This window comes from Hemitrygon akajei, chromosome 6, assembly GCF_048418815.1.
Source record: "Hemitrygon akajei chromosome 6, sHemAka1.3, whole genome shotgun sequence".
Classification (NCBI taxonomy): domain Eukaryota; kingdom Metazoa; phylum Chordata; class Chondrichthyes; order Myliobatiformes; family Dasyatidae; genus Hemitrygon; species Hemitrygon akajei.
The window spans coordinates 83,128,650-83,144,621 of record NC_133129.1 but is presented as its reverse complement, the minus strand read 5'-3'; the positions used below and the strand labels follow the sequence as shown (position 1 = coordinate 83,144,621).

General features: G+C 42.4%; 1 protein-coding gene across 3 annotated transcripts in view; it reads left to right on the top strand.

The window, feature by feature from the left end:
* Positions 1-15,972, top strand: part of LOC140729194 (coiled-coil domain-containing protein 171-like) — a 417,526-nt gene that overhangs the window by 39,161 nt on the left and 362,393 nt on the right. For all 3 annotated transcript variants that reach the window (XM_073048682.1, XM_073048685.1, XM_073048684.1), the window contains exon 6: positions 3,518-3,664. In XM_073048682.1, coding sequence (XP_072904783.1) covers positions 3,518-3,664 — 147 coding nt within the window. The remainder of the gene's footprint in view (positions 1-3,517; positions 3,665-15,972) is intronic.

Sequence of the window (15,972 nt, the reverse complement as noted above, 5' to 3'; positions counted from 1 at the left end):
CAGGAACAAAGGTGATGAACTGAGAGCTTGGATACATACATGGAATTATGATGTAGTGGCCATTATGGAGACTTGGCTGGCACCAGGGCAGGAATGGATTCTCAATATTCCTGGATTTCAGTGCTTTAAAAGGGATAGAGAGGGGGGGAAAGGGGAGGAGGGGTGGCATTACTGGTCAGGGATACTATTACAGCTGCAGAAAGGGTGGGTAATGTAGCAGGATCCTCTTTTGAGTCAGTATGGATGGAAGTCAGGAACAGGAAGGGAGCAGTTACTCTACTGGGGGTATTCTATAGGCCCCCTGGTAGCAGCAGAGATACCGAGGAGCAGATTGGGAGGCAGATTTTGGAAAGGTGCAAAAATAACAGGGTTGTTATCATGGGTGACTTTAACTTCCCTAATATTGATTGGCCCTTGATTAGTTCCAAGGGTTTAGATGGGGCAGAGATTGTTAAGTGTGTCCAGGACGGGTTCCTGTCACAGTATGTTGACAGACCGATTAGGGGGAATGCCATACTAGATCCTGTATTAGGTAACAAACTGGGTCAGGTCACAGATCTGTCAGTGGGTGAGCATCTGGGGGACAGTGATCACTGCTCCCTGACCTTTAGCATTATCATGGAAAAGAATAGAATCAGAGAGGATGGGAAAATTTTTAATTGGGGAAGGGCAAATTATGAGGCTATAAGGCTAGAACTTGCAGGTGTGAATTGGGATGATGTTTTTGCAGGGAAATGTACTATGGACATGCGGTCGATGTTTAAGGATCTTTTGCAGGATGTTAGGGATAAATTTGTCCCGGTGAGAAAGATAAAGAATGGTAGGGTGAAGGAACCATGGGTGACAAGTGAAGTGGAAAATCTAGTCAGGTGGAAGAAGGCAGCATACGTGAGGTTTAGGAAGCAAGGATCAGATGGGTCTATTGAGGAATATAGGGTAGCAAGAAAGGAGCTTAAGAAGGGGCTGAGAAGAGCAAGAAGGGGGCATGAGAAGGCCTCGGCGAGTAGGGTAAAGGAAAACCCCAAGGCATTCTTCAATTATGTGAAGAACAAAAGGATGACAGGAGTGAAGGTAGGACCAATTAGAGATAAAAATGGGAAGATGTGCCTGGAGGCTGTGGAAGTGAGCGAGGTCCTCAATGAATACTTCTCTTCAGTATTCACCACTGAGAGGGAACTTGATGATGGTGAGGACAATATGAGTGAGGTTGATGTTCTGGAGCATGTTGATATTAAGAGAGAGGAGGTGTTGGAGTTGTTAAAATACATTAGGATGGATAGGTCCCCGGGGCCTGATTGAATATTCCCCAGGCTGCTCCACAAGGCAAGGGAAGAGATTGCTGAACCTCTGGCTAGGATCTTTATGTCCTCATTGTCCACAAAAATGGTACCGGAGGATTGGAGGAAGGTGAATGTTGTCCCCTTGTTCAAAAAAGGTAGTAGGGATAGTCCAGGTAGTTATAGACCAGTGAGCCTTACATCTGTGGTGGGAAAGCTGTTGGAAAAGATTCTTAGAGAAAGGATCTATGGGCATTTAGAGAATCATGGTCTGATCAGGGACAGTCAGCATGGCTTTGTGAAGGGCAGATCGTGTCTAACAAGCCTGATAGAGTTCTTTCAGGAGGTGACTGGACATATAGATGAGGGTAGTGCAGTGGATGTGATCTACATGGATTTTAGTAAGGCATTTGCAGACGACACAAAGGTTGGTGGTGTTGTAGATAGTGTAGAGGATTGTTAAAGATTGCAGAGAGACATTGATAGGATGCAGAAGTGGGCTGAGAAGTGGCAGATGGAGTTCAACCCGGAGAAGTGTGAGTTGGTACACCTTGGAAGGACAAACTCCAAGGCAGAGTATAAAGTAAATGGCAGGATACTTGGTAGTGTGGAGGAGCAGAGGGATCTTGGGGTACATGTCCACAGATCCCTGAAAGTTGCCTCACAGGTAGATAGGGTAGTTAAGAAAGCTTATGGGGTGTTAGCTTTCATAAGTCGAGGGATAGAGTTTAACAGTCATGATGTATTGATGCAGCTCTATAAAACTCTGGTTAGGCCACACTTGGAGTACTGTGTCCAGTTCTGGTCGCCTCAGTATAGGAAGGATGTGGAAGCATTGGAAAGGATACAGAGGAGATTTACCATAGAGAGTATGGATTATGATCAGAGATTAAGGGAGCTAGGGCTTTACTCTCTGGAGAGAAGGAGGATGAGAGGAGACATGATAGAGGTGTACAAGATATTAAGAGGAATAGACAGAGTGGACAGCTAGCACCACTGCTCAGTACAAGAGGACATGGGTTTAAGGTAAGGGGAGGGAAGTTCAAGGGGGATATTAGAGGAAGGTTTTTCAGTCAGAGAGTGGTTGGTGCGTGGAATGCACTGCCTGAGTCAGTGGTGGAGGCAGATACACTAGTGAAGTTTAAGAGACTACTAGACAGGTATATGGAGGAATTTAAGGTGGGGGGTTATATGAGAGGCAGGGTCGGCACAATATTGTGGGCCGAAGGGCCTGTAATGTGCTGTACTATTCTATGTTTCTATGTTTCTCATAAATTTTCTCTCCACAAGTAATTATCCTCCTTGAGAATCACTGTTTTTGGTCACCCTCTGTTATTCTTTGATGTAATTTCCTGGAGAGTACTGGTTATTGCTATTTTATTCCTGGCAACACACCTGCAAATTCAGCAGCTTACAGCTTGAGCTTAGAACTTGAATCTGGAGGTGTTTATACTGTCAGCCAGTTCTCTAGACTCATGAGCAAGGATCAGTACTTAGTTCTTCCAAGTACAGCAAACTCTGCTTTGTGTTGTCTTCTATTCATTGGATTCTAGTACATTTGTCATTAAGCTGTTTTCCAAGCTTTTTGGGATCTTGCACCACTAAAAACCTGCAATTTCATCATTCTTACATTGGCACAAGAATGCATCGGGTACTTGTTCTCTTGTGTCTCCTTGCTCCATTTTCCTTTCTGTTTGAAGTTACAGATTGTGGTCGATGATATTTTTTGTTGCTGCAGATGATGGACAGCACTTTGTGTTTATTAACTTTTGATCTGAAAAAAAAATATATTTTTATACTATTTGGTAAAATAGCAATGCCGCACTGCATCATAGAGGATATTCCTTGTGGATACCAAGGCAATGAGTTTGTGTGGATAATATAAGTTTATCCTTTAAAGTTAGTTTGCTTATCACTTGTTTTGAACACAATCTAGCAGCTGCATCCTTATTTTCCCATGCTCTGTGAGGAAATTTGAAACCTGTCTTTGATTTCCTTATGTAAACTGCGAATTCCTTCTACTCCTTTCCTATCTAGGTATCCGATAAATATAAGATGTTTTATAAATGTTCAAAATAATGTAAGGTGCAATGCACTTTTATCACAAACACTTCTAATGGTCTTATGAAAGTGATGTAAATCTAAAGTACAAAAAAGACTTTTATCTAAATATTTGGAGCCATTTTTGAAAAAACTTACACTTAAAATCAATTAAATTGATGAATTTATTCTACCTTAAGGACCAGGAGCAAACGTTCGTTCAGTTGCAAAAGCGATTAAAAGAGCTAGAAGTTGAGCGCAGCAATCTTTCTGATGCTTTACGAAGACAGGCAAAAGAAGTCGAGTATAGCACTGATCGAGAGGAGCGTCTGAAAACAGAGCTAGAGGTAAGCTGTTCCTTGGACTTTGTTAGAAACATAGAAAATCTACAGAACAATACAGGCCCTTTGGCCCACAATGCTGTGCCAAACATGTACTTTAGAAATTACCTAGGGTTACCCATAGCCCTCTATTTTTTAATCTCCATGTATCTATCCAAGAGTCTCTTAAAAGACCTGATTGTGTCCTCCTCCACCACCATTGCTGACAGCCCATTCCACACACTCATCACTCTTTGTATAAAAAGAACTTACTCCTGACATCTCCTCTGTACCTACTTCCAAGCACCTTAAAACTGTGCAATCTCCTGTTAGCCATTTCAGCCCCGGAAAAAGCCTCTGACTATCCACACGATCAATGCCTCTCATTATCTTACACACCTCTGTCAGGTCACCTCTCATCCTGCGTTGCTCCAAGGAGAAAAGGCAAGTTCACGTAACCTATTCTCATAAGGCATGCTCCCCAATCCAGGCAACATCCTTGTAAATTTCCTCTGCACTCTTTCTGTGGTTTTCACAGCCTTCCTGTAGTGAGGTGACCAGAACTGAGCACAGTACTCCAAGTGGGGTCTGACCAGGGTCCCATACAGCTGTAACATTACCTCTCGGCTCTTGAACTCAATCTCATGGTTGATGAAGGCCAATGCACCGCATGCTGCCTTAACCACACAGTCAACCTGCGCAATACCTTTGAATGTCCTGTGGATTGAGATTCCAAGATTTTATTGATCCACCAGACTACCATTAATACTATATTTTGCCATCATATTTGACCTACAAAAATGAATCACCTCACACTTACCTGGGTTGAACTCATCTGCTACTTCTCAGCCCAGTTTTACATCCTATTGATGTCCTGCTGTAACCTCTGACAGCCCTTCACACTATCCACAATCCCCTCAACCTTTGTGTCATCAGCAAATTTACTAACCCATCCCTCCACTTTCGCATCCAGGTCATTTATAAAAATCATGAAGAGAAGGGGTCCCAGAACAGTTCCCTGAGGCACACCACTGGTTACTCACCTCCATGCAGAATTTAACCCATCTACACCCACTCTTTGAATTCTGTGGCCAAGCCAGTTTTGGATCCACAAAGCAAGGTCCTCTTGGATCCCATGCCTCCTTACTTTCTCAATAAGCCTGGCATGGGGTACATTATCAAATGCCTTGCTGAAATCCATATACACTACATCTACTGCTCTACCTTCATCAATGTGTTTAGTCACATCCTCAAAAAATTCAATCAGGCTCGTAAGGCATGACCTGCCTTTGACAAAGCCATGCTGACTATTCCTAATCATATTATGCCTCTCCAAATGTTCAAAAACCCTGACTCTCAGGATCTTCTCCATCAACTTACCAACCACTGAAGTAAACCTCACTGGTCTATAATTTCCTGGGCTATCTCTATTTTCTTTCTTGAATAAGGGAACAATATCTGCAACCCTCCAATCCTCTGGAACCTCTTCCGTACCCATTGATGATGCAAAGATCATCGTCAGAGGCTCAGCAATCTCCTCCCTCGCCTCTCACAATAGCCTGGGGTATATCTCATCCGGTCCCAGTGACTTATCCAACTTGACGCTTTCCAAAAGCTCCAGCACATCCTCTTTCTTAAAATCTACATGCTCAAGATTTTCAGACTGCTGTAAGTCATCCCTACAATTGCCGAGGTCCTTTTCCATAGAGAATACCAAAGCAAAGTGCTCATTAAGTACCTCTGCTATCTCCTCTGGTTCCATACACACTTTTCCACTGTCACACTTGATTGGTCCAATTCTCTCCAGTCTTATCCTCTTGTTCTTCACATACTTGTAGAATGCCTTGGGGCATTCCTTAATCCTGCTCGCCAAGGCCTTATGTCACCTCCTGGCTCTCCTAATTTCATTCTTAAACTCCTCCCTGCTAGCCTTATAATCTAATCTCTGTCATTACCTAGTTTTTTGAACCTTTTGTCAGCTTTTTTTGTCTTCTTAACTAGATTTACAACAGCCTTTGTACACCACGGTTCCTGTACCTTGCCATCCTTTCCATGCCTCATTGGAACGTACCTGGTTGTTTGCCTTCAGTTTTGTACTTGATTGATACCTCTTCAAAATGAAATGTATATCCAAAGCTTAACTATATTAATGGTACTTTTGATTTGGAAGTTATTTGTTCAGCGAGTGAAAAAAGAAGCTGTGCATGCCCACTTGAGGCTTCCTTCTCTGCCACTATAAAGGCTGTCTTCCTGCATATATCAGGTATAGTTTCTCCTGGGAGAAGGTGATGGAACAGTCAATTGCTGCTCTCCTTGTTTTCTTACCGAGGCTTAGCAAAGAGCAGGTATACTAAGCCTCATTAACAAAGCAAGGAAAGCAGCAGCAGAGAAGCTGGGGGTATAGAGAATGGCATGGGAGGGTGAGGGAAAGGGGAAAGAGTAGGAAGAAGGAAGGGAAGGGGGTGTTTCCAATTAAATATATCATGCAATAAAACATACCAGACAACAGCTTTGTCTAACAACTACTTTATTTGTCATTACTGAATCAAATAACTCAAAAATTCCCCACATAGCTTTAAGTAATCACCCAATGCGCCACAAGGAGCAACAGCAATAATTTCAATCTTTATCCGTATGCACACATTTTCTTAATTTCTTCAAATTGCTGCTGGCACCATCCTATAACTATTTTAGGAATCATTTGGTTACTAAATTGTCAAGGTATTTATGTGAGATTTGTAATCTGTCAACAAGTACTTTTCCAAAGTATGTCAGGCCCCAAACACCCTTATCTATTTGTCTTCGCAATAGCACACAGTTTATAATGAGATAGTTCACAGCACTGAAATGTTGACTTGACTATGTCCTCAATTGAGATTGACCACTGTTGATTATATGAACTTTCTTCACTGTGCAATACCATATCCTTTCAAAGCCCGATGGAATACTTGACATAGCTCTGGCTGCTGTGGTGTGTGCAGGAGTGAGGAGTAAAATAAAACCCACTGAAAGGGAAGATTTCCTAAAGATAAAAAACTCAGTCTTCAAGCCGTTGAATTGTATCTTGCCAAGGCAGAATATGAAGTGTTGTTCCTTCAGTTTGTGTTGGCTCTCATTCTTGCACTAGAGAAAGCTGAGGATGGACAGATCAGTGTGGGAATGGGAAAGGGAATTGAAATGGCATGCAACTGAGAACTTGGGATGTCCATTGCGGACCAACCATTAGCGCTTTGCCAAACTGGTCACTTATTCTGCATTTAGGTTCTCAAACTTTTGTTAGGTTTAGGGATTTGAAAGCAAACAGTGTCATTGAAGAAGTAGGAGAGAACTTAAGGAATTAGAAGGCTAAATGTCTCCTTGAAATGTTCTTGGTGAGTCAGATTAAAGAGAATACCAATTCATTTTGTATGAAGAAAGTCAAAGAAGATCATTTGTATTACTAGGAAATGGAATTCTGTATTGCAGGTCAATAAGGAGAATGACTTGGGGCTAGTGAGATCAGTATACCCTTCCCTGATATTCAGGGGAATGATGATATCAAGAAAGGTGAAACAAGGTCTTTTGAAGGGCATCTAGGTTAATAATTCACAAGCATCTAGGGGGATTGATTCCAGTAAGAGCCAAGAGAGAAGATTTCTGGGACCATGACAGTGATCTTTGTATCATCTTCAGCCACAACTGATGTCCCAGAGGAATAGAAAATAGCTGCAGTTCCTTTGTTTAAAAAGGGCAGCTGATTCAAAACAGGAAATTATAGTCTGGTGAGTTTGAATTCCTGGGGTAATGATTCCAGTATTGGAGAAGGAAGGAGCTGGTCCACTGGACGGACTCCATCTGAACCATGTTGGGGCTAGAGTCCTGACAAATTGTACATGTAGGGCAGTGGATCCGGTTTTAATCTAAATATTAGGGGAATGGGTTCAACAGAATATATAAAATGGGAGTAGAGCACAGGAGAAGTTAACGAAGTCTCCAGAATAAAACTAATAAAGGGATATGAATTTAACTTCAGGCAACATGGAGACAAAGTTGAGGAGATGATGAATGCAGGACAGAAGGTGTTATACTTGAATACACACAGTACAAGAAACAAGATAGAGTTTATTATGGAGTTAGAAATTAACTGATAGAAGATCACAGATGGGAGCTAAACAGGTAATTGGGTAGAAGGGTTGGGGTGGCTTTGTTGGTTTAAACAAAAACAAATACAGGTTGAGTACCCCTTATCTGAAATGCTTGGGGCCAGAAGTTTTTTGAATTTTGGAATATATAATGAGATAGTTTGGGATCGCTGTCATTTCAAACTCTTGAATGTATGTGCTACTAGGAAGCAGTCTTGTCTTACACATGTTCATCATATACGTATGTAACCATCTTACCGGGGCTTGTAATGAGACTTGGCTGATTAGCTAACTCTGGCTAACAGCCACGTAACTCAGCATTGCATGGGTAATAGTGAGAAGGCCACCTTCAATAAGCAAAACATGTCTGGGGTCGGTATTTTTTGGTTTCAACCAAACAGGAAAGTTGGAATGTTCTGACAAGGGAGCGGATATTATGGCAAATACCCTATAAATTATTGTTCACCAGAAAATACCAGACCTTACACCAGCATAAAATTAAAGTGTAAGTATATTCACCAATACAGGCAGTCCCCGGGTTATGTACGAGTTCCGTTCCTGAGTCTGTCTTTAAGTCGGATTTGTACATAAGTCGGAACAAGTACATCTGGTATTATTTAGCGGCAGTTAGTCAAACGGTTGTCATAGTATATAGTATATATTTCACCTTTCTATGCATATAAAACACTTAAGAAACGTATGTATTCCAATAATTAAACCACTGCGTTGCTTAGTAATAACTATCGCTTTCATCGGGGCAGGGCCTTTCACATGCTCCATTATTCTCACTTTATCCGTTATCCTTTAAAATTGTTCCGATCGTTAACCAACTGTAGCCTAAACGCTTTTCCAATGACCAATGGCATTTCACCTCTTTCCAAACGCTTTATTATTTCCACCTTATTTTCAATTGTGATTACTTCCCGTCAATGGAACAGAAACACTGTGGGCGGCGGGTCCTGAGCTGCACCGGCTCCCGAGGTCTGCCGGGTCCTAAGGACCACCGCACTGAATTCCCCGGGTCCGAAACTCCACCGCACTGAAACAGGCTAAATGGGACAAGTGGGGGCTGTGCTGGGTTTGGGTATTTGATCCTCCACAATATTCCACGTGGGAATTTAAACTGGAGGCGGCAGTGTTTTTTTTTATGAGGTCGAGTTGTGAGCTCGACATCAACCCGGCACAGATGGTATGGGAGTCACTGGATCGACATCAACCTGGCACGGGAGCGGTCTGTCACTAAATCAAACTTATGAACCTCCGTTCTTGAGCCCAGCGCTGATCTCACTGCACCACCAGCCGACTGCAACGGGGGGGGGGGGGGGGGAGGGGAAGGAGTTGGGGTGAATCTTTCTAAGAAAAATTTAAGCCAAATACAAAGTTAAACACCCAACACAGTGTCAACGGCAATGACTTAAAATGGCGGACGGCGTTGCGATCCAACTTAAAATGGCAGACGACATTCTCCTTCCTCGGTTCGTAAATACAATTTGTCCGTAAGTCGGACATTCGTAACTCGGGGACTACCTGTATTTCAACTTTAACAACAATTGATAGGAAAAGAAAAGAAGGGCCCATTACAGTTAAACTAATCTAAATATGCACATCAATGTTAGGAGTAGTTGGGTGTATTGCTTTACTCAGGGCACTGAATCCACATCACCAGCCATAGTTTGAACTTCCCTCGAAGAACATTACAAACAAACTGGCTAACTCCAGAAGTATTGGCGCTTTCTCCTTGGAACCACTCGTCTGCACAAAGCACTTCTTGCAGTAGGGTCTTCCCTTTGGGTGGAATTCTCCAAGTATCTTCCCTTGTGCTTCTCTGTACCTCCCCTTCCAACACCTCCCAACCAAAGCCAGACGACTGTCCCTCAGAAATCTGATCCTACCCAGCTCTCTTGAAGATTCCATGCCATCCCACTGAACAGAACGTTACAGCACGTTATCAAGATAAACTCAATTAGTTGACACAACATTCCTAGGCTGAGCAAGTGGCTCCTTATCTCAGCTGAAGCCAAAACACTAGTCTATGAGGCTTAACTAACAGAACACACTGCATTTGCAGAAAAGCTGAGGGGGAGAAGAAGAAGCACTCTAATGGGAGGAGGTGGTAACTGTGGATGACAAGGGAATTCAAAGATAGCATAAAAGCAAAAAGGAGAACTGAGAAATTCTAAGGGTAGAAAGACCCTAATGGGAGTTATCTACAGGCCCCCAAACAGCAGTCTGGATGTAGGGTGTAAGTTGAATGAAGAGTTAAAATTGGCATGTCGCAAAGGTAATGATACAGTTGTCATGGGGGATTTCAACATGCAGGTAGACTGGGAGAATCAGAATGGTACTGGACCCCAAGAAAGGGAGATTGTGGAGTGCCTCTGAGATGGATTCTTAGAACAGCTTGTACTGGAACCTACCAGGGAGAGGGCAATTCTAGATTTAGTGTTGTGCAATGAACCAGATTTGATCAGGGACCTCGAGGTAAAGGAACCATTAGGAGGTAGTGACCATAATATGATATGTTTTAACCTACAATTTGAGAAGGAGAAGGGAAAATCGAATGTGTCAGTATTACAGTTGAACAAAGGGAACTATGGAGCTATGAGGGAGGAGCTGGCCAAAGTTCAATGGAATAATACCCTAGCAGGGAAGACAGTGGAACAACAATGGCAAGTATTTCTGGGAATAATGCAGAAGGTGCAGGATCGGTTCATTCCAAAGAGGAAGAAGGATCCTAAGGGGAGTAAGGGGTGGCCGTGGCTGACGAGGGAAGTAAAGGGCAGTATAAAAATAAAAGAGAAGAAGTATAACATAGCAAAGATGAGCGGGAAACCAGAGGACTGGGAAGCTTTTAAAGAGCAACAGAAGATAACAAAAAAGGCAGTACTCCAAGAAAAAATGAGGTACGAAGGTAAACTAGCCAAGAATATAAAGGAGGATAGTAAAAGCTTCTTTAGGTATGTGAATAGCAAAAAAATAGTTAAGACCAAAATTGGGCCATTGAAGACAGAAACGGGTGAATTTATTATGGAGAACAAGGAAATGGCAGACGAGTTGAACAGGTACTGTGGATCTGTCTTCACTAGGGAAGACACAGACAATCTTCCAGATGTAATAGTGGCCAAAGGAACTAGGGTAAAGGATGAACTGAAGGAAATTTATATTAGGCAAGAAACGGTATTGGATAGACTGTTGAGTCTGAAGGCTGATAAGTCCCCGGGACCCGATGGTCTGCTTCCCAGGGTACTTAAAGAGGTGGCTCTAGAAATCGTGGACGCATTTCCAATGTTCTACAGATTCAGGAACAGTTCCTGCTGATTGGAGGGTGGCTAATGTTGTCCCACTTTTCAAGAAAAGAGGGAGAGAGAAAACAGGGAATTATAGACCGGTTAGCCTGATGTCAGTGGTGGGAAAGATGCTGGAGTCAATTATAAAAGAGGAAATTACGACACATTTGGATAGCAGTAGAAGGATCAGTCCGAGTCAGCATGGATTTGTGAAGGGAAAATTATGCTTGACTAATCTTCTGGAGTTTTTTGAGGATGTAACTATGAAAATGGACAAGGGAGAGCCAGTGGATGTAGTGTACCTGGACTTCCAGAAAGCTTTTGATAAAGTCCCACATAGGAGATTAGTGGGCAAAATTAGGGCACATGGTATTAGGGCAGAGTACTGACATGGATTGAAAATTGGCTGGCTGACAGGAAACAAAGAGTAATGATTAACGGAATGGCAGGCTGTGACCAGTGGGGTACCGCAAGGTTCGGTGCTGGGACCACAGTTCTTTACAATATACATTAATGATTTAGATGAAGGGTTTAAAAGTAACATCAGCAAATTTGCCGATGACACAAAGCTGGGTGGCAGTGTGAAATTTCAGGAGGATGTTATGAGAATGCAAGGTGACTTGGACAGGTTGGGTGAGTGGGCAGATGCATGGCAGATGCAGTTTGATGTGGATAAATGTGCGGTTATCCACTTTGGTGGCAAGAACAGGAAGGCAGATAACTATCTAAATGGAGTCAAGTTAGGAAAAGGGAAAGTACAACGAGATCTAGGTGTTCTTGTACATTAGTCAATGAAAGCAAGTATGCAGGTACAGCAGGCAGTGAAGAAAGCTAATGGCATGCTGGCCTTTATAACAAGAGGAATTGAGTATAGGAGTAAAGAGGTCCTTCTGCAGCTGTACAGGGCCCTGGTGAGACCCCACCTGGAGTATTGTGTGCAGTTTTGGTCTCCAAATTTGAGGAAGGACATTCTTGTTATTGAGGGAGTGCAGCTAGGTTCACAAGGTTAATTCCCGGAATGGTGGGACTGGGCTTGTATACACTGGAATTTAGAAGGATGAGAGGGGATCTGATTGAAACATATAAGATTATTAAGGGATTGGACACGCTGGAGGCAGGAAGCATGTTCCCGCTGATGGGTGAGTCCAGAACTAGAAGCCACAGTTTAAGAGTAAGGGGTAGGCCATTTAGAACAGAGATGCGGAAAAACTTTTTCACCCAGAGAGTGGTGGATATGTGGAATGCTCTGCCCCAGAAGGCAGTGGAGGCCAAGTCTCTGGATGCATCCAAGAGAGAGTTAGATCGAGCTCTTATAGATAGCGGGGTCAAGGGATATAGGGAGAGGGCAGGAACGGGGTACTGATTGTGTATGATCAGCCATGATCACAGTGAATGGCGGTGCTGGCTAGAAGGGCTGAATGGCCTACTCCTGCACCTACTGTCTGTTGTCTATTGGCATGCAATATTGCAAAAACCAGTGGGAAGCTAGAGGATTGGAATATTTTTAAAAAACCAACAGAAAACAATTAAAAAGAAAAGTGAAATATGAAGGTAAGCTAGCCAATATATGAAAGAAGATGCTGAAAACACTTTGGATGTAGGAAGCATAAAAGAGAGGCAGGAGTAGATGTTGGACCACTGGAAAATTACTGAAGTATCAGTCTTCACTCTAGAAGACACCAGGAATATGCCAGAAATATGTCATCTGCACTGCTTGGTTGGGAAACTGATAAGTTTCAAGGTGGATATGTCGCCTGCAGTAGATAGGTTATACCTAGGGTTCTGAAAGAGGTAGCCGAGTAGATTGTGAAGGCATCAGTAGTGATCTTTCAGGAGTCACTAGAGTCAGGAATGGCTCCAAAGGACTACAATATCACAAATGTTACTCCACTCTTTAAGAATGAATGAAGGCAAATGACAATAAATTATAAGTCAGTTAGCCTGACAGTGGTTGGTAAGATTTTAGAGTCCATTATTAAGAATGAAGTTTTGGGGTACTCAGAAGGACCAAGATGCAATAAGCCTAAATAGGCACACAAAGTACACTGCAGATGCTGTGGTCAAATCAACATGTAAACACACTGGAGGAACTCAGCAGGTCGGGCAGCATCTGTGGAAATGAGCAGTCAATGTTTCAGGCCGAGACCCTTCGTCAGGACTCCTAATGAAGGGTCTCAGCCCGAAATGTTGACTGCTCGTTTCCACGGATGCTGCCTAACCTGCTGAGTTCCTCCAATGTGTTGTACTTGTTAAGTTGAAATAGGCATTGTTTTCTTAAGGGTAATCCTTGCCTGACAAATCTATTGGAATTCATTGAGGAAATAATAATAACCCATTCATTCCTGGAATCATCCTCGTTAACCTCCTCTGGACACTCTGCAATGACAATACATCCTTTCTGAGATATGGGGCCCAAAACTGTTGACAATATTCCAAGTGTGGCCTGACTAGCGTCCTATAAAGCCTCAGCATTATCTCCTTGTTTTTATATTCTATTCCCCTTGAAATAAATGCCAACGTTGCATTTGCCTTCTTTACCACAGACTCGACCTATAAATTAACCTTCTGGAAGTCTTGCACTAGGACTCCTAAGTCCCTCTGCACCTCTGATGTTTGAATTTTCTGCCCATTTAGATAATAGTCTGCACTATTGCTACTTTTACCAAAATGCATTATCATAATTTCCCAACACTGTATATCATCTGCCACTTTTATACCCATTCTTCCAATTAGTCCAAGTCCTGCTGCAATCGCAGTGCTTCCTCAGCATTACCTACCTCTTCACCTATCTTAGCATCATCTGCAAACTTTGGCAAAATTCCATTATCTAAATCCATTGAGAAACAAGGTGAAAAGTAGCTGTCCCAATACTGACCCCTGAGGAAAACCACTAGTCCCTGGCAGCCAACCAGAAAAGGTCCTTTTATTCCCTTGATAAATTGGATTCAAAACTGGTTTGACCATAGAAGTAGAGGTGTGTTATTCTGCCTCACAAGGACCAGTGCTGAAGTTGATGATCAGTGGTTTTCCACAAGGATCAGTATGTAGTGCCCTCTCTGCTTGCGATGTGTATATTTTGGATGAAATGTATGTGGGCTGAATGGGAAATCTGCAAATTAACCAAAAATCGGTGAAGCTGCAGATAGTGAAGTTGTCAAATAATTCTGTAGGATGTCGTCCAGGTTAATTAATTGCAATAGTTAATTGCATTAATTAATTTCCAGATTAATTAATCTGTTTTAGTTTGAGGTCATCAAGCTGCATTTTCCCAACAGGATCTGTAAGGAATTGCAATTCAATGCATTTCATGTAGATGTAGTTATCTGGGAGACTGGATGTCTTCCTGAACTTCCACATCTGAAATGAAGGACACATCACATGGCCACTGTTGATCTCCACCACACATCAATTTGCTGCTTATCACAGCATTATGAGGTTACTATTCCTTTATTTCAGTGAGGAGTGTGCAGCACTGTAATATATTAGCTTGTACTTGGTGCTCTCCTCCCAGTCAACCACTTGCACAATTAGAACATGACACAGGAGCAGAATTTAGACCATTCAGCATGTCATGACTGCTCTGCCATTTGATCAGAGCTGACTAAAATTTTCCCTCTCAAGTACATTCTCCTGCCTTCTCACAGTAGCTTCAATGCTTCACCAATCAAGAACCTATCAACCTCTGCTTTAAATACAATCAAATGGCTTGGCCTCCATAGCCGTCTGTGGCAATGAATTTTACAGATTCACCACCCTCTGGCTGAATAAATTCCTCCTCATTTCTGTACTAAAGGGACGTCTTTATACTCTGAAGCAGTGCCCTCTCGTCCTAGACTCCTCCACATACTGTCCACATATACTATACTTTGACCTTTCAATATTCAATATGTTTCAATGAGTTTCCCTCTTTCTTCTAACTCCAGTGAGCCATCAAACGCTCCTCATATATTAATCTTTTCATTCCCAGAAACCTTCTTATGAATATCCTCTGGGCCCTCTCCAATGACAGCATATCTTTTTTTTAAGATAAGGGGCCCAAAACTGCCCACAGTATTCCAAGTGAGGTCTCACCAGTGCCTTATAAAGCTCAGCATTACATCCTTCCTTTTATATTCTAGTCCTTTTGAAATGAATGCTGACGTTACATTTGCTTTCCTCATCACTAACTCAATCTGCAAATGAATCTTTAGGGAATCCTACACAAGGACTCCCAACTCCCTTTGCAACTTTGATTTCTAAATTTGTTCCCTGTTTAGAAAATAGTCTATGCTTTTACTCCCACTACCAAAGTGCATGACCGTACACTTCCCTACACTGTATTCTGTCTGCCATTTCTCTGTACATTCTCTTGATCTGTCTAAGTTCTTTTGCAGACTCTTTGCTCCTCAACATGACCTGCATCTCCATCTATCTTCATATCATCTGAAAACTTGGCCACATAGCCATCAATTTCATCATCTAAATCAATGACATATAATGTGAAAAGAAGCGGTCCCAACACCGTGTCTGATGCACTTGTTACTAGCAGCTAACCAGAAAATTCCTCCTTTATTTCCACTCTTGCCAGCCAGCCAAACTTCTATCCATGCTAGAATCCTTCCTGTAATACTATGGGCTCTTATTCAGCATCATCGTGTGGCACCATGTCAAAGGCTTTCTGAACATCCAAATACACAACATCCACTGACCCTCCTCTGTCTATCCTGCTTGTTATTTCCTTAAAGAATTCCAGATTTGTCAGGCAAGATTTTCTCTTAAGGAAACTATGTTGACTTTGGCCTATTTTATCATGTGCCTCCAAGTAGCCTGAGGCCTCATCCTTGATAATCAACTCCAGCATTCTCCTAACCACTAAGGTCAAGCTAATTGGCTTCTATTTTGTCTTCTGCCTTCCTCTCTTCTTGAAGATTGAAGTGACATTTCTAAT